At 39.5% G+C, this 26,376-nt stretch overlaps 1 protein-coding gene across 6 annotated transcripts in view; it reads right to left on the bottom strand.

Annotated features, from left to right (window-relative positions):
• Positions 1-26,376, bottom strand: part of utrn (utrophin) — a 183,611-nt gene that overhangs the window by 113,260 nt on the left and 43,975 nt on the right. For all 6 annotated transcript variants that reach the window (XM_088002105.1, XM_088002104.1, XM_088002106.1 and 3 more), the window contains 27 exons: positions 24,554-24,703; positions 22,845-23,006; positions 21,971-22,102; positions 21,619-21,792; positions 21,049-21,204; positions 20,551-20,721; positions 20,012-20,191; positions 19,375-19,503; positions 18,664-18,834; positions 18,505-18,561; positions 18,138-18,293; positions 17,534-17,671; positions 17,331-17,420; positions 16,633-16,803; positions 16,277-16,449; positions 14,826-14,976; positions 13,812-13,987; positions 13,403-13,538; positions 12,380-12,529; positions 12,134-12,286; positions 11,947-12,048; positions 11,672-11,792; positions 10,437-10,654; positions 9,447-9,564; positions 9,133-9,338; positions 7,889-8,037; positions 7,591-7,780 (listed from right to left, as the gene is read on the bottom strand). In XM_088002105.1, coding sequence (XP_087858231.1) covers positions 7,591-7,780; positions 7,889-8,037; positions 9,133-9,338; positions 9,447-9,564; positions 10,437-10,654; positions 11,672-11,792; positions 11,947-12,048; positions 12,134-12,286; positions 12,380-12,529; positions 13,403-13,538; positions 13,812-13,987; positions 14,826-14,976; positions 16,277-16,449; positions 16,633-16,803; positions 17,331-17,420; positions 17,534-17,671; positions 18,138-18,293; positions 18,505-18,561; positions 18,664-18,834; positions 19,375-19,503; positions 20,012-20,191; positions 20,551-20,721; positions 21,049-21,204; positions 21,619-21,792; positions 21,971-22,102; positions 22,845-23,006; positions 24,554-24,703 — 4,080 coding nt within the window. The remainder of the gene's footprint in view (positions 1-7,590; positions 7,781-7,888; positions 8,038-9,132; positions 9,339-9,446; positions 9,565-10,436; positions 10,655-11,671; positions 11,793-11,946; positions 12,049-12,133; positions 12,287-12,379; positions 12,530-13,402; positions 13,539-13,811; positions 13,988-14,825; positions 14,977-16,276; positions 16,450-16,632; positions 16,804-17,330; positions 17,421-17,533; positions 17,672-18,137; positions 18,294-18,504; positions 18,562-18,663; positions 18,835-19,374; positions 19,504-20,011; positions 20,192-20,550; positions 20,722-21,048; positions 21,205-21,618; positions 21,793-21,970; positions 22,103-22,844; positions 23,007-24,553; positions 24,704-26,376) is intronic.

Genomic DNA, 26,376 nt, shown 5'->3' on the forward strand with positions numbered 1-26,376 from the left:
TAGACACAGACAAGAGATAGGCAGGAAGCTTATATTGGGTGCTGATACAAGATAAGATTTTGTGCTGTATTCCCATCATTTCGTCACAATATTCCACTCAGTATTAGCGGTAAAAGCCATTTTGTGTGATTTAAGTACCATTTCACGTCGCAGCTTCTGCCGATAAGCAGTCAATCATTTGTGAATTGCATAAAAAATGTTGATTGGAATTGAAACCTTATTCTCGTTTTCTTTTATTGTCTTTCTAGATCCTAAATGCCGCCTAAACGAGTTTAAATGACCTCAGTTTCCATGTTATTCCACTGCCTGTGACTCACTTGGTAAGTGTGCATGATTATGTGCTCCAAACGTTTGCATTGAGTGTGCGTATGCCTGCAGACTAAAGAATCTAAGGGAGCGTGAAGGAAAATATTCCTGATTTGAGTGTGAGCCAAGATACCAGAGGGGGAAGTGGAGGTTATCAGCCTGCACCCGAGGCTCTAACTGCTAATGCTAACACTTGCTAATAACCCCAAGGATCCTGACAGAGCTGAAGGACAGAAGGGTCAGAAAGCCGGGCTTTATGCCCATGCCTGAGTCATATGTCAGGGGGCAGCAGTGAGCCAAGAGCAAAGGTGCACAGACTGTGGAGCCCAAAGGCCAGAGCTTGTGTCACAGAAACAGCAGGAACCAGCAAGGATGAATGCATAGTACCTCCAATTTAGGGCTGCTTCTAAAGTGGGCTTTGTTTAAAGACACACACGCGCGCACACAGTTGGAAGCAACGCAACAGTAATGAGAGTAGGAGGACACCCCTCTGGAGAGAGGCAGGCCTTTCAGCCAATTCTCAGCCATTGATTCAACACAGAGAGACAGAGCTGAGCCACCAGGACTCACTATAAATGAAACCGGCATGCCACTCAGCAGCTCTATTCACCAATAGACTAGACCTGCCGCAGGCTTGCGAACGGTCCAAAGGAGAGGAGCAGGGAAAACAAGAAGTCCAGGGGTAAACCTGTAGAATGATTTTAATAAAGAAAAATCACAAATAACAAATAAGTATGTGGCTTTAAAAAAATGGACAAACTCACTACACAGTGGCAGGAAATAATCGTGTATGCAGACTTGGCATCAGCACTATCCCAAAACAGAATAAATGGCCAGACCCAGGGGGTGCACCCTGTGAGCCCCATGCAAATCCATCATCAGGAAGTTCCTGTTCTAGGCTGGCAGCCAGTAAGGGCACCCCAGGGAGGTGTGACCAGCCTGGCATTACACCAGCCCCCCTCCCGAGGGGAAGGCCAAACAACGCTCAAGTGACGGATGCAACTCGGAGGAGGGTAATTGGGTGCAGAGTGAGTAATGCCTCCTACCAGCATGGATACAGCCCAGGTAGGTCTGACTCTAAAGGGGGCTGAATGGAGGCTAGATGAGCAAGTCCAGAGTTTAATTAGTACTTATTGTGCTTTCACACCAAGCAAAGTGTGCAAACAAGCTCTCACTTGCATATTGGCATAAACAAGCAAAGAAGCTTACAAGCAAACAAAGAGGAAATTTTTTTTTTTTAAAAAAAGCAGCAGACAAATCAGCAATGCTGGAAGCTGCCAAGTAATCCTCAACTCTGCTGTTTTCCTTCTTGGCACAGCAATGCCAAATCTCAACATCTGGATGCCCTTAATCCAAGAGCAAGTTGTTAATGTGCAGAGAGAGCAAGGACAAGCAACGACCAGTGATGATCAACAGCGACACAAAACAAGATCAAGCACTGCACACATCACTGGTCATTTTCTCTACGGTAAAATCAATACAGCTGACAAAGGGCAGAGAGAGAGTCAACTGATTCACGCTCCGTTGGGTTTTCACAATAAATCTGTGTTGCTTAGACGCGTGTCACCTCAGAAGTGACTTAGAATTAAAAAGGAAAAACAAACATCGATCATTCCACTGCTGCCATTACCTTCTTCACATAATATGATGCACGGGGTGAACAAACACAGTAATAGTTTTGGTTTTTTGTTGTTTGTTTGTTTTTTTACAAATCATTGCATTCACAGGAGGAAAGGAGAGACATAAATTTAACCGCATGCATAAAAAAATCCAAGAAAAAAAATGTTCATTAATAAATTAATAAGATGACATAAAATAAAAACAGTTTAAAATTTCAGGCAGTGTAAAAACAATTTTGACTTAATAAAATAGACCAAATATTGAAAAAGAAGGAACCGCTTATGGTCCGCTTATAATTTGTGAGTCTAAATTAAAAGCATGTATAAAACAATATGTTGTACCATCTCAAAAATGCAAGGATTAAAAAAAAACAAAAAAAAACGGAATCAAAACCAAATACAAGAGTCTCAAATCAACCCCAATAAAAGCTGCATAAACTTTGGAAATATTCACCAAGACAGTAACAAAAAAAACATCCACGAAACTCAAAGTTAAACTTAAATTTCATCTGAAGTTAAAAAAAAAGCAGAGACTTTGTTCTTCTCCAGCTGGGTCTCTCCACGTACCTTGCAGAGTTTCTGGTAGCGCGGCGAGGAGATGGCCATCCTCTGGAGCCTGTGTAAGAAGACCACCACTTTCTGGAGGGAGGTCCGGACCATGGCCATCATCTTAACACTGCTACAAGTCTGCAGCAGCCTGCTCCTGGTCCGCATGCTAGCACTGCCCAACCCCACTCATATTGTTCTCCCTCTCCCTCTCCCCAGCCAAGCGACCAGACCCCAGCCAAGCTGACGTGATGCGTGCACGCACACAAAAACGCATGTACTCAGAGAAAGAAACAGTCACACATGTGAGCTCAGCTCAGAGCAATCCCACGCTTCATCATGCACATACACACTCACAAAAAGACAGTAGGAGATTCCTTTCTTAGCTTTTCTTTCTCTCTCTTTATAAACACCAACACGTCGCTCAGCACACACACGATGGAGGCGAATCGGACAAGACGAGACACTCACTTTCTCCTCCACGCGGACATTCACACGCGCAACCCCGACCGCGGAACTAGAAGAGAGAATTATACAAATCACTTGTGACGGCACCCTGCCGAGTCAGACGAGAATGACGGCGAGGAGGAGTGAAATGAAGACGGAGAGAAGAGGGAGAGGAGCAGAAAGTCCCGGCACGCCAGGATAGGACGGGAGGAGAGGAGAGAGATGAGGAAAAGGCACGAGTTGCACCGGACAACGAGAGCGAACAGCTCACATGAGGCTCACTTTTTACTGCCTCTGATCTGGAGAGAGGAAGAGAGTGAGAGAAACACGGAGAGAGAGAGAGAGAGAAACGGAGACATGAAACGCAGCGGTATGAAGGAAGGAAAACAATGACTCTGCCATGAAGAGAGGATGACATTACGGAAAGGCAATGAACAGATCAATAAACAAGAGACAAGGAGATTAAAGTGAAAGAGGATAGATGGAGCGAGAATAAATGAGATGCAAACACACAATAGAGTTCCAAAGCAGGAGGGGCTGCTTCAGACATCCAGCTTTCCTGGAAGTATTGGTTCCTTTCATTTCCTTTGTTGGCAGTCGTACGGCACACACGTTCACAAAAACTCCAGTCGGAGTCACGAATACAGAGATGGCGATCTGAAAATGTCTACGCCAAATGAACTCAACAAACAAGATGATTCAGAATAAATTTGGATAATTTCATCTGCTCTAATCAGCAAACAGCAGTTCAAAAACTGAGTAAATGACTTTTGATCCTAAAATGTATAAAAACTAACATTTTCCACTTTCTGTTTTTAATCAAACATCACCCAACAGGATATACTTCATAGTATTTGGTTTTTTTTTTCAGTTAAACAGATTAAGGTTTTTGAGATAATTATGGATTTTTTTTTTCATTTTTTGTTGCCACCATCAATAAAACCCTGCAGCACGTCTCATGCACTTGTTCTATAACTCCACAATTTCAATTTTTCTTTTTAGAGAGTCAGATTGTTTTCCCTATCAAACAAAATTGAAAACCTGATCTCTGTATCTCAACTTTACAGTTTGAATGGCATGCTTTGAGTTGCCAAAACGGTTAAAAAAAATATTCTTCACTTACAAGGCTTTTAATTTACTGGCTATGGATACAAGCTGCTCTTTTTCAACAATGAGCAACTTAAAAACTTTAATCCAATCTGAACTGGAAAACAAATATAAAAATTGAAATGGAACTAGTAAAGACCAACATTATTGTTGTGAAAGGCTATTTACAGTCTGTGAGCTTTGGTTTATGACGCCTCGAAGGAGCGATTGCGGAAATAGTTTCAAATCAAAACAAAGCAAATGCGAGAACCCCATCACAATATCAATACATTCAGAGACTGCAACTGTTTGTCCACATAATTGAAAATAAAGAGTGTATTGAAGCAGGAAAATAGCTGACAAGTAACTTATCTTGAATGTTTACATGCTGTTGTGTGTTTAGACAAAGTTTAGTTGAGAATATACACGGAAATAAATTAATTAGTTGGAGAAAATCAGAGGTGACGGGTTAAAAGACGGGTGAATTAACAACGAGGAAAGACTTTAAATCATAATTTATTCTGCTGGAAGTCTACAAGTAGTGGGGAGATGATATGGAGAGGGACAAAGACAAAAATAGCAAAGCTGAAGCTTACATACATGTAAAATTAACTTAATTACGCAGACACAGAGTCCTCATTTGCACAATAGTAAGGAAGCATGACTTTGCAATACTGTTGCTATGAATGTGGAGATAATAACGACATCGATTCCCACTAACCCGCCTTTCCCTCTACTGTTTTCCCATCATCACAACATCCTCTCCAATCTATACCAACTTTGATCATTATTGGAGATGTAGATCTATATCCGGTCAGAGCATATATAGCATCTAAAATATTACAGCATACCAAATATTGCATCAAACCAGTCTTTTACAATATTGCACATATTAATACTGCAATGCAGCAAATTGTTCAGTTCCAGTTTCTATGAGCCTAATTGATTTTTGATTTGAAGAATTAGTGGGGGGAAAAAAAAAAACTCTTCTCCCTTTCAACGAGAGAACGAGAACAACTTATTTGAAGTGAGGATGAGCAGGCTTGACATAGACTCTTCAATGTAATTACAACTCCTGCATTATAAAACAAGCACAAACTGAATGTCACAGACAACTGCTGGATTACGCCAAGTAAAGCACTATATTCCCTGGAAGGCCTGTATCCAAATAACAGAAATAAAGACTTGTGTGCACTCGCACGCTGAGAGGCTAGACGATAAGCTCGCTCTGTTTAAACAAGGTTAACCCACAAAAACAACACTGACTTGGCTGCTTCACAAGGAATTACATTAGGTGACTAAATATATTGCAAGTTCTGTCGAAATGCTACTGGCCCAACCAGGCTGTAGCTGGACATTTCAAGAAGACTATGGTTCATCTGGTCGATGAACAAACAGCTCAGTCACCCATAACAACACCCCCAGCCAAACACATAGATGTCAAACTTGATAAAAATCATCTCTTCAAGCTGTGTACCCGTTTGCACTTTTATGCCTGAGGCTATGATTGCAATACCTTCAACGGCGGCTGTATACGAGCACCATGATGGAGTTTACAGCACATGCCAGCTCTGGATAATGAAAAATCACATGAGCTGGGGGTTTATGATGCCATTCATTTTCAGGTAATTACTTAATGTGCCAACACGTGATGGATAGTTGCAAGAAATTGTTGTTTTTCCTGATAAGACTCAAATTGGAGAGTTAGATGTATTTTTTCCCCAAACAATCTAAGTTTTACACTTTACATTAAATATGTACAAGAAACTGCAACGTGACATCTACTGTTCTCAGATCATGAAGCTCAAATATCCCCAGCTATTCTCAGAGAGATGAGCAGTAAGCAGCTAAAACACTAGCCATAAAATTTTATGATGCTCAAGGTAAAATTCTGGGTTGATAAAGAAGGAAAACACCTTTTCTGAAGCAGCAAACCAAGGCTGACCTTTATAAACTTCAGCCAGGGCAAAATATCAATAGTTATTAAAAAAAATGAGGACTGCAGCATTTACAAAGGCATTCATAAGTGAGTTAAGTGATTTAATATCACAATCCAACGGTAAATACTGTGAAACTGGTAAAATGCAATCCATTAGTTTAGGGCTATTGTGACAAGTCAACAAAATCAATAGATAGTGGGATAATGAAAATAAAAAAATGCCTGAAATTACTTTTTACAGTGTTTAAAGAGCTCTTTATTTCAATATGGGTGTGAAGTCAAATATACCTCAATTCAAGCTTTCCATTTGAAAAAAATCTGGACTCAATAGTTCACAGTGAAACCAAGAAAAGAGATTTGTAATAAATCCATAAAAAAAATCCTCGCATTTACTACAGCTGCTTTGCAAAGTACATATGTGCTTATGTTTAATTTGTAAAAAAAAAAAAAAAAACTGCTGGGCAAGAAAACAAATACTGCTGCCCTCAGCGCTTTTCTGTGCACGTTTAATATGAAAACAGTCGTCAGAATGCAAGCGAAAGTCAAGTATTAGAGTTAATTAAACATTAAATCACAGCAGAGCCTTTAACTCAGAGTTGGTGCACCGAGACTGAAGTTTAACATCTGTCTCTGTTTCATTAACCCAGCTCCAGTGGGTGAGAGCCATCCATCAAAGTCGACAGGGTCTGCTAATGAAACAAAAAGAACCTGTGGGTTTTAATCAGCTCTATAATACCCACTAACTGCTGTGTGCCAAGGTTTTCCTTAAGTTTAACCTTCAATTCAGTTGCTTTATTAAGAAGTTTTGCACAAATACTGACCCTTGAACATAGCTGCAGCAAATTAGTTGGGCGTTCTTCCGATTTTTGAAATGATAATCTACTAGAATCAAGTCAGCACAGATATCAGTGTGATGGGGTACGATTGGTAAAATAACTTTTGTGTCGTGCTACTGATGCGCGCAAAATAGAACCTGTGCTTGATACAAAGGAAAATCAGATCAGTGAGGCGATTTGTTATTTAGAGATTCAAAGGAGCGACTGAACATTTTGACGCAACTGAATAATATTGCTTTATTTTTAGTTCTAAAAAAAAAGGAGTGTGATATTAAGTTTATCCACAGTGCCAAATAAAACGCAAAATAAAGCCCCAAGGAGTTGAGGGAAAAAAAAAAAAAAAAAAGAATCCGCTTTTCCAGAGCAATATATCAAATATGGAAGGATGTAGAAAGATTTGTAGCTATTATAAATGCAGAGGCAGGTAACAGGGACTCTGAGGTTATACTGATACATAAAGCATAAGATGATGGGTGTCAAATGATCCCAAAGGGAAGGTCTGGGTAAATGACAAAGCAAATGAAAGAAGGAGAAAATACACACAACCTGAATACCTAAGCGGCACAGAACAAGAGGATCAATGAGCCACATTCAATGCATACAAGCGTTCACGCGCCCTCTGCATGCCCTCTCATTCACACACTTTTAACCAGCAGCGAGCACACAGATGTGCTCATCCACACACACACACACACGCATCAGTTCAGCTGGTGAGGGCTACGTTAATGAAGGGTGACACTGAGATAATAGGCTAGCACCTGTGCATGAATTAGACACACACGCTGGTTTCCTTTTCCATTTCCAGCCCTACCTCCAGTTGTCGCCTCAGCTCCTTCACGTTGGCAGAATCCTGGGACACGTCTTCCCTCTGGGAGGCGTCGGACAGGACGGTGACTGTCGTCTCGGCCTCCTGTAGCCACCTGAGGAAGGACTCCAGCTCCTTTAGAGACACCTGGACCTCCTTCAGCTCGCTGTCCAACTGAGCACGACGGTCATTTGCCCTGCAAACCAACACAAACCCGTCAAATGTGCAACAATGTGAGACAAGAAACCCAAATTAACAATAAAGCCTGCGCATTAACATACAGGGAGGCAAACGGGTGATTTACCTCTTGCTGAGGCTGTTCCAGGCCACGTTCTGTTTGTCTGCGACCTCTTTGATTCTCCTGGTGTCATCGGAGGAATACTCTCGTAAAAGGTGGTTGGAAAGCTCGATGAAGGCTGCGATTTGGTCTTGGCCCAGGGCTTGGGAAAACTCCTGGAAAACATAATGCAAAATACACTACATGAGATTCACTGGTTCTCAAAAATCCATCTGGAAGGACTTCTAATGCGGCACAAAGTTGGCTTAATTATTTTTTGTAATCTTTTAGAAAGTTTCTGCACATTTTTAGATTTCTGGTGTTCTCAGTTGAACTGACTGTGAAAATTTACAGACTGCTGCATGAAAACATGGGCTGAGATGCAGGTGGATAGATCGAACGGCCAACAGACTAACAATGAATAAATGATGAGACGACAAACGAATGGCTGCATGGATGGACAGATTGAAAGATGCATTAATAAATACACTGCATCTTTTACCCAAAAGGCAGCAACACATTGATTGGAGAAATATTCTTTAGAAAGTCAGATACTTATGTTGACATTAGGACAAGGAATGAAGACTGGGAATATTTTGTCCATGCTTTCCTTGTACATGTTTATCCATACTATGTTATACCTAAATTAAATAACATTTTCCAGAAAGTGAAAAAAACTTTGCGTATTTTTATGCAACGTTCCTCCTTTCCTGAACTGCTTTGGCTAAAATCTCAAAGCCAAATAAAACTTTAACTTAATTGTTCTGCTCCTCAGTTTTCTGCCTGTTTGTTCAACCAGTCAAATTATATAAGACCTCAATTTAGAATTAGGAAATAAGTCATGCCTATATGACTGGGGGGCTTCTGTTCTTTCGACTTTAAATAGACAATTACTCATCCCAGCTACATTAGCCAGGAGGGGTAAGCTTTCAAACAGCAAGCTGTGTTATCTTAAACTTAGACGCCCCCTAGTGTTTAGTTCTCAAAACATCTGAGTCAGGACTCATTTAAAGAAACTCAGTTAAGATTATGTAGGTGTATGAATGTTATTAAGGATCAAAGTGAAACTTCAGAGGAGGGATTTATTCACTCCCAACTTAGGCTGCTGCTCAAAAGCCATCTAATAAGAGTCAAGTTTTGCTCCAGTCCATTGGGAAAAATACCCTGGAGTAGATGTCTAGTCTACCGTACTGACAAGGACAAAGCTTCAAAGTAAATGACCTCAGGAATTACAGACATAACGGGTTAGAGAAGCGGAAATCTGCCCTAACCTTGGACTCCTCGAGCTGTTTAGTCAAGGGATCTTTGGCCCGCTGCAGAAGGTTGTGGAAGAGTCCTTCGTTATGAGCAATAAGGGCTTTCACCTCCTTCCTTTTCTCCTCCCACTGATTGCTGTGAACAGTCATGTCTTCCAGCTGCTGAAGTCGGGCTTCAATGCCATGCTGAGTGCTGTCCCACTGGCTGCGCACTTTCTCCACTACAGTCAGGCAAACGAACAAAAAAAAAAAAAAGTGATGCTGACAAACCGATCTATAAGCCTAATGTGTTATATGCGTTTTGAAACCACATTGTGGTCCGCGCGTACATTTTTCAGAAATGGAGGTGCGGACGTCAACGTTTGAGGTTTTGTTTTTAATGTTCTGTGCCAAGGTGAAGATGTCTTCCAGCTCGGAGTGACGCTGCTCCAGGTCACTTTTTGTCACCTGGAAGAGGACAAAACAAAGACATGAGAGCTTGGATTTTATTGCTAAAAAAAGTTGATAATTTAAGGAATTTATACATGGCCTTTGAGTTTTCTATGCATTGTGCCATGCATTTGTATTTAACTCCCTTCACTCTGATCAAACCTGTACATTCAGTAGTTATTTAAACAATCAAGTTAGGCAAGGAGACCATCAACTCTGCTATATGTTTTATTGATCTATCATTTTAAAGAATGTAAGTAACTAAATAAGGGGTATAAATATATTTTGCAATGCAGTGTACTTTTTAATTTAACTCAATAACACTCAATGTCCCCCTTAAATAAACACTGATATGTTGCACTGACTTTTAAAAATCTTATATATGCAGTGTTTTCACTATAAACATCATCTGCAAATTTGAAAAGCCATAATTTTGTTCTGTGCAGTTCAAATTATAAAACCTCATTTCTAAGATATGATTTTTGCTATTCCAGCAGATTTCCTCATCTTAAACCAAAAAACTTGGAGAGCTTGTCACCAGATTTAATTCTTCCCACAACATTGTCTAGTTCAGGGCCCGATTAACAAAGCAACACAGAGTGCGAAGATGTCATGCTACATCTACTGCAAATGGTAGAATATGAATACAATTAGAGGCAGCACAATCTGTTTAATGAGCGTCAGCGAAGACGAGAGCGCAGCCACTGAATGAGGAAAACATGAGCTGACTTTTTATCGTCTTCTCAACTCAAGGCGTTCTCTTTTAAATCAAGTCATAATTGGTGACGATCAAATGTGCTTCAAAGATTTAATGGTAAATGATAATTAAAAAAAAAAAAAAACAGCCAACATTATCTGCATATTAACTGCATCATCCTCTGTTCACTCACCTGAAGGCGTCCTATAGTCGTCCTGATCTCTTTTGTGTCTCCTACAGTGACGATGTTAGACTTAAGCATCTGAGTGATGAGAAGAAGCCAGTCGGCCATTTCTGTGGCACGTTTGTTCAAATCAGTGGGAGCCACAGTGTCCGCCGAGTACGGGCCCCGAAGACGGGAGTCCTCACTCGCCAAGCTGGCCATGTGAACAGCCGAGGGCACCGAAGACACTGAACAAGTGCAAAGAAGGGTCAAAGAGAAAAATGCTGTGCAATGCTAAAAGAGCTGGCTGCAAAATAAGAAATGAAAGGAATATTTTCAATATTCTGTTGATGTTTTAAAATAGCTTCAAGAAAAGTTTAATAATGAATCAGGATGAATGAGACTTCAAACATGGTTTTCATAATGTTGCTTGCATATGATTATCCCCACAGCAATGTTCTAGATAAAACAAGTCTCCAAGAAAATGCTAATTTAATCCTAAAACTGCTGGTTTAGAGACACATTTATTACTGTTAATGACTACCAAAAATGTCATTAATTTTCTTTGTCTAATTAAAGGAATATCAAACTTTGCCGAGGTCATTTTCCAACAGCAACAAATCAGTCCCAGACTTCAAAGTAGCTGCACCATGTTTGATTGGTAGGATGATGTTCTTTTCTGAAATGCTGAATAAGTTTGCAACCAATGAAACACGCTTTCCAAAAAAGCTTCATTTTTTTCTTTTTTCACATTATTTTCCCAAAAGTCTAAGGGATCAGCAAGATGTCTGTTTTGTAAACAGCATAGTCACTTTTGTCATTATTACTCAGTCATCAGCATTGACCTTAACTGAGGTAACTGAGACCTGTGGTTTCTGGGTTATTTTGTAACCTCAAGAGATGCTGATGCCCTTTTGCAATAATTTTGACAACAACAGGAAGTTTTACCTCTAGCGTAAGTTTTCGTCATTCATCTTATTGTTGAAGCCCAATTACCTTGCTTTTTTAACCCTTTCTAGACTGATAGCTGCCAATGATTTTGTTTCTTGCCTTACTTCATTATTATCATTTCTTGATTTTGCAGGTCTGGAACTAATGAGTCTGGGATGCCATCAGTAAAACTAAACTCAAAAAATGGTTAATCAGATACAATTCATAAAACAGAAGGAATCAATTGTTAGATTTTCTTTTTTTTTTTTAACAATTCACTCTTATCCGATCTGTTTCATTAGAAACAGAAGAACTCATTCCCTGTTGTTTCTTACCAAGCTGTTGGTGCTGGACAACATGTTGCTGATGTGTCCATGGAGAGACAGGAACCTGAAGAGATTCCCTTAAATGGCCATCCAGGGCTTTCCAGTCAGCAGCCAGCTGCTCTACTTTACCCTGAGAAAAGGCCACAAACGTTAAAATTAATGTTTTAGCACAGAAATTAGAATAAATTACCTCCTGGTAGAACTGTGTCGCTTTAATAGAGCAATATGGTGTAATTAAATTCAATATGTCCTTTATCAAAGCATATTATCATAGAATCAGGGACCTTTTCCTGAGGCGACAGCTGCTGATGTTTCTGCAGCTCGATAGAATGAGCCAGTAAGTCCTCCAGGTCCTTCTTCCTGTCTTTCATGGAGACCTCGAGAGCCTGCAAATGAATAAACACGAAAACTAAAACTGCCGTCTGAACATTCATGCATGCTGCCTCCTGTGACATGAACTTGAAAAACTACCTGAGCCTGGACAGGATTTAGTCCTCTTGTCACAATTGTCTGGTTTGTGATGATGACCCAGTCCGTCAGCTTGGCCATTCTGTCCTGAAACAGAGTGTGACTCTGCAGGTTTGTCTCCACCTCCCCCACCTTATCCAGCAAGTCATGGGTCACCTGTCAAGAATAAAATATTATAGGCAATATCAGATGAAAAAAAAAAAGTCTGAAGAGTGAATCCAAGTTAAATTGCAACTTCTTTAATTTCACCTTGCTCCATTTGAGATTGATGGCTCTGAGTTTTCCAACATGATGGTCTCTGCTTTGAAGGCTCACACTGGGGCTGGCCAAGATCTGGGGAGCGTGTTTGTTTAGCCAACCAAGGCGTTCATTCTGAGCATCCATTTCCACAGCAAGAGCCTGCAAAAAAAAAATAGAGGAACTCATTCTTCATTAAAACAAAAACTACAGGTTAGGAAGAAGAAAAAGAAAAAAAAAAAATCTGGGAAATCCAAATGCAATGATGTGCAAGGTAGTTTCAATCACTGCAGCTTTCAGTGTCTCTCCTGGAAAAATGTTTGGCTTGAAAATGTTTTCTCACCAGAGAGAAGAAAAATAAATGACAATGGCGTCGCTAGTTCTTTCAAAACTGTTTTGCTCAAGAAGAGAAATAGGATCCATCTCGGTTTGTTTTGACTTAAAGGAAAAATATAAAATGGAAAATGCAAAATAATCTAAGTAAACATGGTTAACGTCTAGCAACGGATATATACTCTTTGAACTTCTCCACATTTTATCAGCTTTTGACATAAAAACTTTAGTGCATTTTATTGGGGTTTAATGTGATAAACCAAAACAAAGCAGCACAAAATTGTGACGTGGATGTCAGGAATCCTGGGCTTTAAAATTGATTTCATGATTTCCAGAACTAAATTTAGCTTCAAATCACCTGCAAAGTTTTGGGCCATTTCTTTCCGACCTTTGCACATGCGTAGACATACCTCAAATCTAGTCAACTTTCCAAACACAGTAATTAAATCTTGAATGTATGCATCATGGACATACATTTCAAAATTTTGTCCCAGGTTCTCAACTGAATTTCGATTCATGATCCATATTTGGAAACTGTGCCACATTCGCCAACAGTTTCTCTTCATAATTGCTCTTTATTTAGCTCCATCCACCTTCACATCCACTCGTCATTATTTCAAAAATAGTTTTGGGTTGCAAGGCCACAAAATTTTTAAAAGTCTCCAAGGCATGTGGATGCTTTCTGGATGTAAATAACTGTACCTTGAGCTCTTTCAGGTTTTCGTCAGTGGCTGAGACTGGCAGGGAGCTGGCAGCGTTTTCCGCCTGCTCCAGCCACACAGCAAGATGCTCATATCTCCTCACCAGGTCTAACAGGGCTGGATCCTCTCCAGTCAGCCTAAAACACACACACTATTACTATTCACCCGTAATAGGATCTACACTTCCTCCAGGCTGCATGATTTATCAAAAAAAGAAAAAATATTGCATTTAATTTGTAGTTCTAAACTGATTGCCAATAGTGATGGCGTTGACCTAGAAAAGACTGAGACAGTTCCCTCTTAATGAACCTTGAGCATGAAGCTGGATTTCATTGCACATTAAAATCACGATGTTGAGTGATTTGTAAATGTTACTACATCCTGTTTATTTTGCACTGCACCCTTCATACCTGCGCTGTCTGTCTAAGACCTGACGTTTGACGGCTCTCCAGCGCTGCACCAGAGTTTCCAGCTTCTCTTCCAGTAGAGGCCCATCTGCAGATGAAAGCTGCCCGATTATCTGCTCCCCAGTGCGAGTCAGTCCAGTAAGGACTGGCTTATGACTGGAAAGTCCGTCTTCCAGCTCCTTAGAAAAGAAACAAACGACGAGAACGGGGTTTCATTGAAACAGAGTAATCTTATGAAGCTCCTACTAAATCCTGAGTTTAAGTACATCTTTCAAAGTAAATCTGTTATCGACATGCTGGCATGATTTGAAGCAAGTTCAGATTTGAGCTGCCAAATCTCCACCTCCCACCTGGACAGATTTAACGATCCAAGATAGACCCATAAAGCAAGGTGAGTGATTGTACAGCGAGTCAGCTGTTAAGATATTTCACTTCCTTTCCTCCTGATCCTCCTTCTCATCGTCAGTAACTGTTAAAATATATAAAGAATCCAGACGGATTGAGCACAGCTCAAGTGCTGCAAATCTCACTGATAAAGGCGGTAGAGGTGGAGGTGCTGCCAGCGATAACGCAGCGGCTTTAGAGGATTTAATTTCTAGCAGAAATGAAAATAGCACTTAAGTGATCAAGCAAAGCCAAATTAAAGGTCCCTTCTCATCTTATTCTTGGCTTTTCTCATTTCTCATTTCATTTCATAAAAGTGATTTTATGAAGTTCAGGGTGGAATTTGGTTTTTCCCTCAGGGAAAGAAATGCAATTTTCCTCTGTTTAATATAAAATATCAAGTTGGCTTTATCTCAAACATATTATATTGCCATTCTGGGAATGTAATTGCCCTGCTTTGAACTTATAAACTTGCTCATAGTGTAAAAAGTTTAGATATTGTAAAAACATTCTTTACTAAAAAAAAATATAAATATGCCAAGACAATTAAACATTTTGTTTCCTGGATGGAAGAAATTCTCCACATTTGAAAAATATATACAAGCTATAAACCTCACAGGGCCCCTCACTGACCTCCTGGTGTTGCCGTGCATATCCGAGGTCGAGCTGCCCATCAGGGCCGACGCTTTCGGACAGCAGTATCTCAGCTTCAGTCAGCCATTGACTCAGATCCTTCAAGTCACAGTGAAAGCGCCCCCACTCCTCAATGGCACGGTCAAAACTCCTATAAGCCAAAATCAGAGACAGACATAGTTTTGCCTTGTGATCCTCAGTATTGGGAGTAGCACAGCATCAGCAAGAGGGACTCCTGTGGAATTAAAGTCAAAACAACAACAGCTTTGTGCAAATTTAAGCCCAAATGAACAAGAAAGAAACTTCCAGACAGAAAATTCAACAAAATTATTCTGGCAATACTCCCAGTTTGCACAATCCATGTTTTTCCCCCAGCTTGCTACAATTAATCTCCAGAAGCCGTCCTTGCATTGATTCTGTTCAGAAAGTTTCTTTAATCAGCTCATTTATTAGTCTCTTAAAACAATGGAACAGAAGCACATAAGTATGTCAATAACATGCTGGTTTCAGCAAATATAATTATATCATATAGAAGTCCCTCACTAAAAAAAAGAAAATACTTGTCTACACAAAAGGTTACATTTAAGTCTTTAGCTGGTGGGGAGAAAGTGGGAATTATTTCCTGTTCTGATTAATATTTTACGCTTTTCAATTATCGCCCCTACATTTTGTTAGCTTTTCAGGTTTCACAGCTTCCCATGAGTCTGTAAAATTGTTATGCCCTCTAAGAATTAAATCCTTTTCACCCATCGGAAAACAGATTATTTGATTTCTATTAAAGAAATTTATTACACTCAAGAAGCCCTGAAACCAACAAAAAGCTCACTGCAGTGTTGCAAAATGTTGAATTATAGACCAGAAGGATGATTACTGGAAAAAAGAAAAAAAAAAACAGAAAACCCTGGGCTTTATCACACTGCTCATCTTGCAGCATCTCTTTGAACAGGAGCAGAAGTGATGAGAGAGAGAGAGAAGTTGAGGAAATTAGTTTTTGATGAGCTGTTTTTCAAAAATAAGCTTCTTCTGATTAACGGAGATGCCCAGAGGTTTTGTGCACGCTCCACTGTTTGCGTGCAATCTGAACATTTTCTCCCTGGCTTACTCACGTCTTTGCACCCACTACACTCTGCAAACAAAGACTGCTTACGTTCAAAAAAAAATTAGGTCAATGGTGGTCAATGTCACCCACTGTCTGTCTGCTTGCTTGTGGGACTGAAAATGTGAATAGGCATGAGATTGTTTATTCCCAAGCAACTGCTGCGTTATGAATGAAGGTCAGTGAGTGTGTGCTGGATCGTATTCTTCTATATTTATCTGTGGACAGCTGGTCTTCCAGCTCCCTGCAGACTTCAACATAAGCCCTGAGACAGCGATTCCCACACACATCTGGAAAATCAACTCCCTTTGATTTTCTTCAATATATCTTCGTCAATATGTGAAGTTTAACGTACCCTTTGCGCTGATTGTACATGCGATTGAGGCGGTCCCACTCTGCGTTGAGCTGTGTTAGGTTGTCTCCTATTTGAACCACTTCGTCCGGGGAAGCATCTCGCATCGCTTCAGGCTGTCGCTCATGGATCCCGTGTATCTGCTCGCCCAGATTCTCCAAATTGTCCTTAATAGACTGGAGCACACATATACAAGAATACATGAGGAAACAATGAAAACATTTAGCAAATCCAGTAGATCATCACTCAACACCAGTCAAGTCCAGCTTAAAGTCATCCATGCAGGTGGTTCGGATTTTACACAACAGACCAACACAAATCTGCTGATGTAGGTGGATGTATTTAGGAATTTTGCCTACCTTCAGTGTGTCCTCCTGACTTGAAAAGTCTTCATAAAGCCCCCCATTAAGCTCCGAGGAGTTCAAGAGCAGCTCGTTGTCGGCCATGGCGAGAAGAACTTTGCTGATCTCCAACAGGTAGTCAGAAGGAGTGAGTGTCTGAGCTCTGCTGCGACCTGTTGCAGACGTCTCCTGTATTGGAGAGGAGTAGAAGTAATCAGCATGCCACTGTAATTACCAATAAAACAACATCTAGAGGCAACTTTTAATATGGGCGGTTGCCCAGGGTGGCATAGAAAAAGGGACACAGATGAATCTGAATTTTCTCAGTGGGGAGTTTGCTCCCTCATTTTGTTAGAATCCAAAGGATAATACTTGTAAAAGAGATGAATTGCTTGATTAGCAAAGCCCAGCTAAAGCTAACTCAATCCGAAAATGCTCTACCATGCTACCTGGAGATCAAAAGCCTGGTGTGAGATAATGTTCAGCACTTGGTGCAGCATCCACATTTTCCATACTAGAGGTGAACAGGGAAAATTTAAATCCATCTTTGGGGTCAGCAGCCACTTTAGCAGATGACTGCTGGCGAAAATACAGCATAACTCCAACAACCAGGTTTCCACATTTTGCTGCAAAAGCAGCAACATTTTGTACCTTGACAACAGTGATTAGCTCAGGCCTGTTGTAAACACATATAGCACTGTATCCATACCACTTACCTCAGCAGTGAACTCTGATGTCTGATCTCCGAAGATGAGGGAAGATGACGGCACCTCAGAGTTTGTAACCTGCCTATTTCTAAGAAATTCCTAAAACGGGCAGAAACAAGCAAGATAAACTGTGTGCAGACATTTTTAATTAAAAGGTAGAATAAATTTTACACGACTAGAACTAAAAGACATGAAGTGTTTATTTGCCTCACCCTGCGGGCAGAATATTGGCTCTGCAACCTGAGCAGCATTACTCTCAACTCTTCCTTCTGAGCCTCGTCTGAAGTTTCCTGCAGCATCTCCTCTCCTCTTCTCAGCAAGTCCTCAACGTTGGCCTTCTCCTCGTCCATCTGGTGTAGGGAAAACAGAGAAAGGGGTCAAATAATTTTATTTAGTTTTTGTTTTCCTTGGGTTGCTATATTTGTATCCACTTAGACAGCCAAGTGCAGGGTGTAGACTGGAAAACAAACAACTTCCTGAATAGGGCGATGACCTCGTGTCAGGCTGGCCTGATTTTATTTTCCCAGCCGGTGTGTTCATGGTCATAAAACTTGATGTTCCCAATCAAAGCTGTCCTTATCAGCTTTATATAGCCTGAAGTGCAGGTTATTTTTTATTGCACATTTCACAAAAATAATAGAGAGAATGACTGAGGTCAACATTCCTTTCCGCTCAAGATCCACAGGAAAACTAGAGAAGCCAAGAAATCTCCAACCAGACAGAGGGAAATACCTTGTCGCTGTTATAGTGCAGGTTATTAAATCCCTTTGCTTACAAAGATTAAAAAATTAAATCATTCCTTTGAACCTTGAGTACCTTATCATCATCAAGGATGTTTACTGGGTCCTGCTCCTCATGTAGAGTCCTCAACTTGTCCTGCAGCTCTGCCTGAAGGTCCTTTATCTCAGTTGGGAACACGGTCTGAGCAGGCTGAGTCTGACTTTCTTCTTGGCTCTCCTGACTGCGAGTGACCTGATTAAAAAGACCAAAAACAAACCCAAGGGCAAGTCAGTCTGAGCTTCAAACACGGGCGCAATTATCTGACCGCATCCTCAAAAAGAGAAGCCGTGTCACCTTAAACGTTCCTACTAATTTCTAGTACGCGTGGAATAAATTATAAGAAATTAGCCAATGATTCAGATTCAAAACATTAAAGCCAAGTTGTAATTAAAGACGTATGTACCTCCTGAGGTATCTGTTGGTTTACTTCAAAATTTCCTGACTCCAGGCTGGTCATCATCTGCTCATCAGAGGAAAATTAAAAATAAAAAAAATGGTTGGACAAGACAGCTTTTCATTTAAAGTTAAAGTCTTTTAGGAAACATATTTCATGCTCCTATACCTGGATAGATTTTATGTGTTGGGAAACTTTATCAAAGTTGCAGTTCAACTCTGCCAGCTTGGGCTCAACAACATCTCGACAGGCGGGCCCCCTGCTCGTCATGAGGATGACGGCTTGGTCCCTCGCATTGTCCACACGCAGACTGATCACGTCCAGCTGCTCCAGCATGCTCTGAAAACCGATCAAGAGGCAGCTAGTCATCTTTTTATGATACAATTTAACAGTAAAACATGAAACTGCTTTTTTTTTTTTTTTCAATCTTTCAAATATTATTTTTAATTAATTGCATCACACCAACAAACACTGTAAATACATTATTTTGGGGACTTAAAGAAAAATCTGAATCTGGTCAAATCTCTAGTGACGGGTCAGAGCTTGATAAAACTGGCAGATTGTTGGAAAACTAGCAAGATTTCTGTAGTAATGGTGACTGATTTTAATAAAGCGCATAAAGCCCACAGGGCTAATAAGTTTAAATAAACGGTTTTAAATCTTATGCTTTTAAAGGAATAAGTAGAGTAATCTTAAATAGCTCTACAATTTTAAAATAAAAGAATCAGAATTTTAGTAAAAAATAAAAAGATGTGAAATCAACTTTTTCCATGTATGTTTGACATGTTGTGCACCATTTCTACCGGTCAGGATCATTGTACTTCACTTGTACTGGTGCAACATAATTAAATTGCAATTATCATCTTTTGTTTTTTTTACCTTCAGCACTTTTCCTCTCTCAGCCGGAGGCATCCGCTCGGCCTCGTCCAGGTGGATCTGGGTCTGGTAGAGCCAGGTGCTGATATGAGCCAGGTTCTCATCGAAGATCTCCACCTCATTCTGGTGACTCTGCGCGCGCACACGCACGCACACGCACACACACACACACACACACAAAACAAGTCACTTGGATGTTACAAATTGAAACCTTGATTACACAAAAAGATGTTTAGTAATGTAGTGACAATTAGCATTTAATAGTTTTATTAATTTGTAATCCATTTGAATTAATTTTCATTTATTTTCCTAAATGGCATACTGAAGAATTTTTTTCATGAATAATAATTTTGTGCATCTTGACATAAAAAAAAAAACAGTATTAAAATCAATCTAAACTTTGATATTAAATACATTACATTAGACATAAGTTATAAAATCACAAACATTCTCTTGGATATCTTTTCATTTAAAAGTAGCTTTTTTCTGTTCTGCTTAACTCATGGTGAGAAAAGCTGAAGCATGTCGTTGTACAACATTAATCAAGCCGAATATTCTGCTTACTCTGACAACCGTAAGTAAATAAAGATATGCTGCGTGTTATTTATTTATTCCCCTTGTATGCAACATTTGCTCTAACCAGAGCAGCACTCAGCCAGTCTTCGGTCCAGGTGCGAACTTGGTCCCATGCTTCGTTCAGACCGCAGAGTTTGCCCTCCAGCTGAGCCTCGCTACCCTCCACCAGCGTCTGCAGACCCGCGCCGATCTCCGTCAGGTTGGAAAGCTCCACCTTCCGAAGCTCCGACTCCTTCAGCAGGCCCTGATTGAATGGCACATCGACGGTGTTAATATAACAGACAGCTCAGATGAAAACGGTAACAGTTAATCTGACTTTAGCATCCCAAAATAAACCGGGAAATAAGGATTGGTAGAAAAATGTGTAGATGAGCTGCATAACTTGAAAAAAAGAAAAGCTGGAAAACTAGAAGGAGAAACGATGCATGACTCTGGTTTAAAGAGCTTCTGTGCACCATCTTCTGGTGAGACAGATATCTACTTGTGTAGTTTGTTTTTTGCTTTACGCATACTTAGAAAATACTTCACAGCTTGAAATAAATGTGATCACAAAGCTTATAAAAAGTCTAGGGTAACGTAAGCCTTTAATAAACGCCTACTAACATTAGCCCATCTAATCTCGTCCTCGATGTCAGCTGGCATGTCTCCACAGCTGTTCTTCTGCTGTAGCTGAGCTTCATTAGTGCTCAGCCACTCCTGCAGGGCAGCGCTCTCTTTCTGAAACTTCTGAGACAGAGAAAGGGCTTTTTCCAGGTCCTGTTTGCCCTCTGTTACCTGTGAAGACAAGGCGAGGGTGACATGAACCATCTCCAGGATTACAACATGTTTTCCATTAAGCTCCAGACATTTTGAGACTAAAACATTTCAGGGTTCTCAGTCCTTCATGTTGCTCCCAAATATAAAAAATATAAAAAGTCAGCATGAATTTATGGAAGACATTTACACAGTGGGAAATGAGTGGGTTGAATACTCTAAAAAAAACAGAAACTAAATGGAAAGAAGGCTCAAAAATCAAATTTCACAGATTTTACAGAAACCAAGAATGTCACCAAATCTTAATTTCATTGCTTTTTGCTCCAAAACAAGATTTCCTTAAGTCACCTGAGCCCCCAGGTCATTGTAGAGCAGCTTTAGAGCAGTAAGCTGTTCGTCCATGGCTTTGGGATTTTCTGTCTGCTGTTTCTGCACAATCTGACGACCTGTTTTTATCACCGTCTCCACCTCCAGCTTCACCTCGCTCAGCAACTTATACAGTTTCTACAAAGCAGAAAAAAAGCAAACAACACATTTTTATTAAGAATGAAGTACCTAGAGGTAAGGCCACACACTCATGAAGCACCTCAAAGTTATATTCATTTTGTACTTGCAATAATTCATTTAAGCCATTCTTTTTCCTTTGTGGTCTGATAGAATAACAAACAAATTAAATGACTTAAAAAAGAAATTAGGAGCAGAAGTCTCTATTTAATGTGGATTTTCTATGATCCGCATCGGGTCAAAATTCTACATACATGTTCAAATATATAGATACATTTAAATATTTAATAATATGCATTGCAATTACTTTAACATTTGCTATGTGTTCAAAATGAGTACAAAACACAACTTTCAAGGAAAAAAAAACTAAACAGCTGAACTACAGTGCTTACAAAGAAATCTCAAATTCCTCACCATGCAACCACTGAGGTGGGACTGAATTATTTCAGGTTCCACATCTTTGGCATCCAGAATATGTAGCTCAGCTTTAGCACCGTCCAGAACTCGCTTACAGTCCAACATGCGCTGCTCAAAATTGGCCGGCTTCTGGAAGAGCTGGTACTTTGTGGAGATCTCTCTCAGTTTCCTCTGCAGTCATCAAAGCAAATGTCAGTAAAGTTACACATTTCTATTGCCTGTTATCACTATAAACATTTAAAAAATGCAAATAAAGAAATAGCTTTGACTTAATAACATTGTACACTGAAATAACAGAAGGTAACAAAAGGAACAGTTACCAACATCGTCCAGTAGGAGTCAGTGTTACCTGTAGCTGGTCCAGCATGGTGGCACCACGAGCCGATTTTCCCTCAGCGGTGGGAGGAGGCAAGTTGGTCACATTCCTTCGCTTCATCTCTTCTACCGTGACCTCAAGAGCAGCAATCTCTGCACCGATGGTCTGCAGGAAGAGCAACAACTAAGCAGGTGTGTAACGTATGCAAGTTTCTAGAAACTGCACATGCCCTAATTTGATTTATTTATTTTGCAAGTCTCTTAGAAAAGACAAAAATGAATCTGATGGATCATTAGACAAAGAAGGGAGGAATGTCAGAGAGATGGGAAAAACAAGAATAAAAAAAAAACAAAAGAAGACAGTAGAGTAGGAATGACAAGGAAGAAAAAGAAGAATGGACAATGATGAAAAAATGATGGAGGAGGGGAGGAAAGCAGGAAAAGAACAGACAAAACAAGAAATGGAACTACACAAGTAAGGAAAGAAGAGGACAGAAACAATCGGGGACATGAGGACTGAAGGAACAGCTTGAGAAAGAAGGAAGGAAGAACCATAGGAGGAAAGAAAGAGTGAAACACGTAAAGAAATTAAGGAAAGAAACAACAAGGGGGAAAGTGGGTGGGGATGATGGGAGGAAGAATACTCAGAAGGAAAGGACGAAAGGAAAGCGGTAAGAAAGAACAGCATGTAGAAAATGAAATGAGGAAAACAAGTCTAAAAATGCTCTTTTTATTTGATTCTCTTCTTTTGTTTTTCACAATTATCCTGGCCTGGAAAATTATCTTAATCAAATTCCAGACTTTTGTACATGGTGGGAACGTGGATCTTAACTCCTTAAGCCTATAAACAGAAGTGGGATCTCTAAGCAAACTCATTTCCAGGAGTTTATAACATGTAGCCAGGATACCTGTGCCTCCAGGGGGAGCTGAAACGCGTCTACGCGATCAGTGAGGTAGGACGTTAGTGTGTGGTCCAGCTGGTTCAGGGACTCCTGCAGTGTTTGGAGTGCCTGTTCGTTCTCCTTTAGTGTCTGCAGCTGCTGCTCCAGGCCAATCTGCCGGTTCACTGCCTAAATAACGACACAAACAGCAGGTCAGGGCTTTAATTTAATTTACTCAGATCCACTCAGAGCATGTGCAAATTACCTCCAAAAAAGTTAAATGAACAGGTTGGTATCATTAATGATTATACTCAGCTACTTGCAAAATACGTAAAAATTAAAAATGTGAATAATCAAAGCTTCAATTATACTGAAACAGAGCGATAAAAGTGAGTTAAATACAAATTTAAAAAATGTATAACATTCCAAAGTGAGGGGCTAAGTTATGGAACAAACCTGAAACACTTAACATTTTATGATTTGTTTTGGTTGTAAATAATTGAAACAATGCAGCCTGGAAGGCTCATATAAGTTTTTTGAAAACATGGATGCATGAGAGATGATGGCGATGTTTTAAAAACAGCAGCTCCTGCCACTGATTACTCAGAGTTTTGAGACTCTGTGCATAATTAACCCAGCAGTTACAATCTCCCACCAGGAAAGCAGGAACATCGTCACAGTGTGGCGCTCCAGAGTCCCAGCGATAGTTAGTTAGTGTTCGTTAGTTGTTCTGGTTAAAAGCTTCTGGAGAGTTCATGTTTTTACCTTTTCACACTTTTATCCCTACAGATAGGCTGGTGAGAGAAGTTTTTTTTTTGTTATGGTAAATAATAGAGAGCAATTCTGCCCTACAAAGCACATCATTTTTAATATTTGAAAGCAGTCTTGACCAGTAGTTTTTCCAGACTTTAGAAGAAGTTTCAAATATTTATTTTAATTAGTATCCCCACTAGATGAACAGAATCTTAAAGTCATGTCTTTAAGACCAAAGGGATTCATTATCCTTTGGTAAATCATCCTCTGGATGCCAGGTTTCCAGCAAACAATTCTTTGAAGCTAGAATCTGACGTATTTGTCAAAAATATTATCTATTTGAATGACTGCATTCAACTGAGTATACATGTATGAATATATATATATATAGGTTTATAATGCTTTGAGGCAAAATTTGCTGTAAATTGAAACTATATAAACAATTTGAATTCAACTGTTTATCTCTTGTGTACTTTTTAAATTTAATTTTAACTGTTAGGCTTAATAAACAAACTAAAAATAAAAATGAATTTACAAATGGTCAGATAATGAGTGAATAATAATAATAAAAAAAACAACTGGTTATGTGTATTGATAAGAGGATAGTGTCAATATTAAAAATATTGTTTTAATTGATCCCGAGTAATATTCTAATTTTTTGAAAAAAATAGAATCTTTAAATCATGATCCAAATTAACAAAAAATAAATGTCTAAGATATCACTCTGTACAATGGACCTATACAATGTGAGTTTCTATTTTTGAATTTAATTATTCAAATAATTTAAGTTTTGCATGATATTTCCTGATATCCAATTACATATTGCACGTATAACACTACTATGCATGAGTGGACATGTTTCTGGAAAAGTCTTTCTATACATACGACTGCAAAGCTGACAAAAAAATAAATAAAAAATCTAAAGAAGTTACCAGAAAATAAAACATCAACACTGACGCACAAAGACAGAGAAAAGTCCCAACCTGATGGTTGAGCTGGTCGTAGCGGGAGTTGAAGGCCTCAAGCTTTTCACTGATTAGTTCATCAAGTATGCCCCCGTCTATCAGTGTCTGACCCAGCTCTCTGATCTGCGTCCGGTTGTCTCCGGGGTGGCGCAGCACGCCCTCCAAAGACTGTTGGGTAATTGGAGAGGCAGAAGAAAATCCGCACATATACATTTAATCATGGAGACAGACTGCAGAAGTTCCTTTATGGTTCCAAAAAATGTGCCAAAGAAACCAAAATGTCACGTAAAAACAGACCTAAGCTTGTCGCTGCTCATTTAGGAACACCAAAAAGACAGATGAAATCCAGGGACAGATGGAAAAGGAACAATAAAAGCAAAAGAGAAACAGATGAAGAAGCAAAAAGTATTGGGTCGGGTGTGACAGAAGCAAAAAAAAAAAAAAAAAAAAAACTAAAACTAAAATAACAGAGGGGGGAAAAAAAACAGAGACACGAGAAACAGAGGGAGCTTCTTGAATGACGACACGTTTGGACCCAACATTGTTTATGTAGGTTCATTAAATGTGCTTTTCCTTCCCGGAGGTAACGGACACAGAGTGACAGCCTCCTCCCACTGGATGGGGACGGTCTAATTAAAAAACTCAGAGTTCAACAGGCACAGAGAGAAACGGCAGGAAAGGCAAGCAGCAGACTTGTAGGGAGGAGAGAAAGAAAGTAAGGACAAAAATTAGCCTTAAACATTTGATGAGAAGGGCATGGACAAGAAGGGGAAACATTGACTTCAAGGGTCTTCAATTTATTTCATCACAATGTGATGCTACAGAAGCAGTGCGGTGATGAAAGTGATTTTGACAGACAGGCTGCAGGCAGTTTACAGATATAGCAGCAGAGCAAGTCAAAGCAAAAGAAATTTGGAAGGCAAATCAAAGACAAACGAGGTTATTAATGTTTAAATTTGCCTATTATGAAATTATTTGTCCCCGAAAGGCAACTTTTTATACAATATTAATATTAGGCTTAAAATAATTTAGTTTAGCTACATTTTACTGAGGCTAAATTCTAGGATAGCATACAATTTCATTACTTTAGTTTCAGTTATTATAAATATATATATAAAAAAAAGATCCAACATTTTATTTACAGAAGAATTACAGTTTTTTTTAGTGAAATAAAAAGTTTAATTATTTTTGTGAATTAGCATAAAAGCTAGTTTAAGCGAGAATTGTTGCTAAATAAATTCTGGTGATAATTTTGTGTTTTCAACCAAAGAAGATGAGCCGAACCGCTCGCTCTCTCAGATCTCAGGCAGCTTTCATCTACTTCCAGAGACTCTCAAAGAAGCTGCTCTTCTTTTCTGCTGAGATTTATCTGCAACTGAAATTGGCAGAGCTCAGAGGCTGCACTAAACAATCCATTCATCAAATAGTCTGAAGTTAAAAGATTAAAGGCGCCTGCCAATCTTCTCGAGCATCAATGTTATATTTTATAGCCCACAAGTTCCTCTTGTGGTTGGATCAAAACGCACTGAAAAGTTCTTCACCACATATATATATAAATTCCCATAATCCTCACTGAAATGAAATATTTAAATAAAGCATAGAAGAGCAACATTGGTTGACCTTATTTTTAAAAGCTGATAAGGCTATATAGAAAATAATGAATTCCAGTTAGTGAGTTCAGTTTAACAAACTAATGAATTACGGTGTAAAAGTCAAGCTTTTAAACAAGCCACTTCTGCATTGAGGAAAATGAAAATTACATGCAAAAACATTCAGGTCTAATTAAATTATCATGAATTCCATATTTATGAAGTAGATGTTTTTTACACAATTAGTGAGGA

Source organism: Poecilia mexicana, unplaced genomic scaffold (assembly GCF_051168715.1).
Source record: "Poecilia mexicana isolate PSO_F unplaced genomic scaffold, ASM5116871v1 scaffold_21, whole genome shotgun sequence".
Lineage (NCBI taxonomy): Eukaryota > Metazoa > Chordata > Actinopteri > Cyprinodontiformes > Poeciliidae > Poecilia > Poecilia mexicana.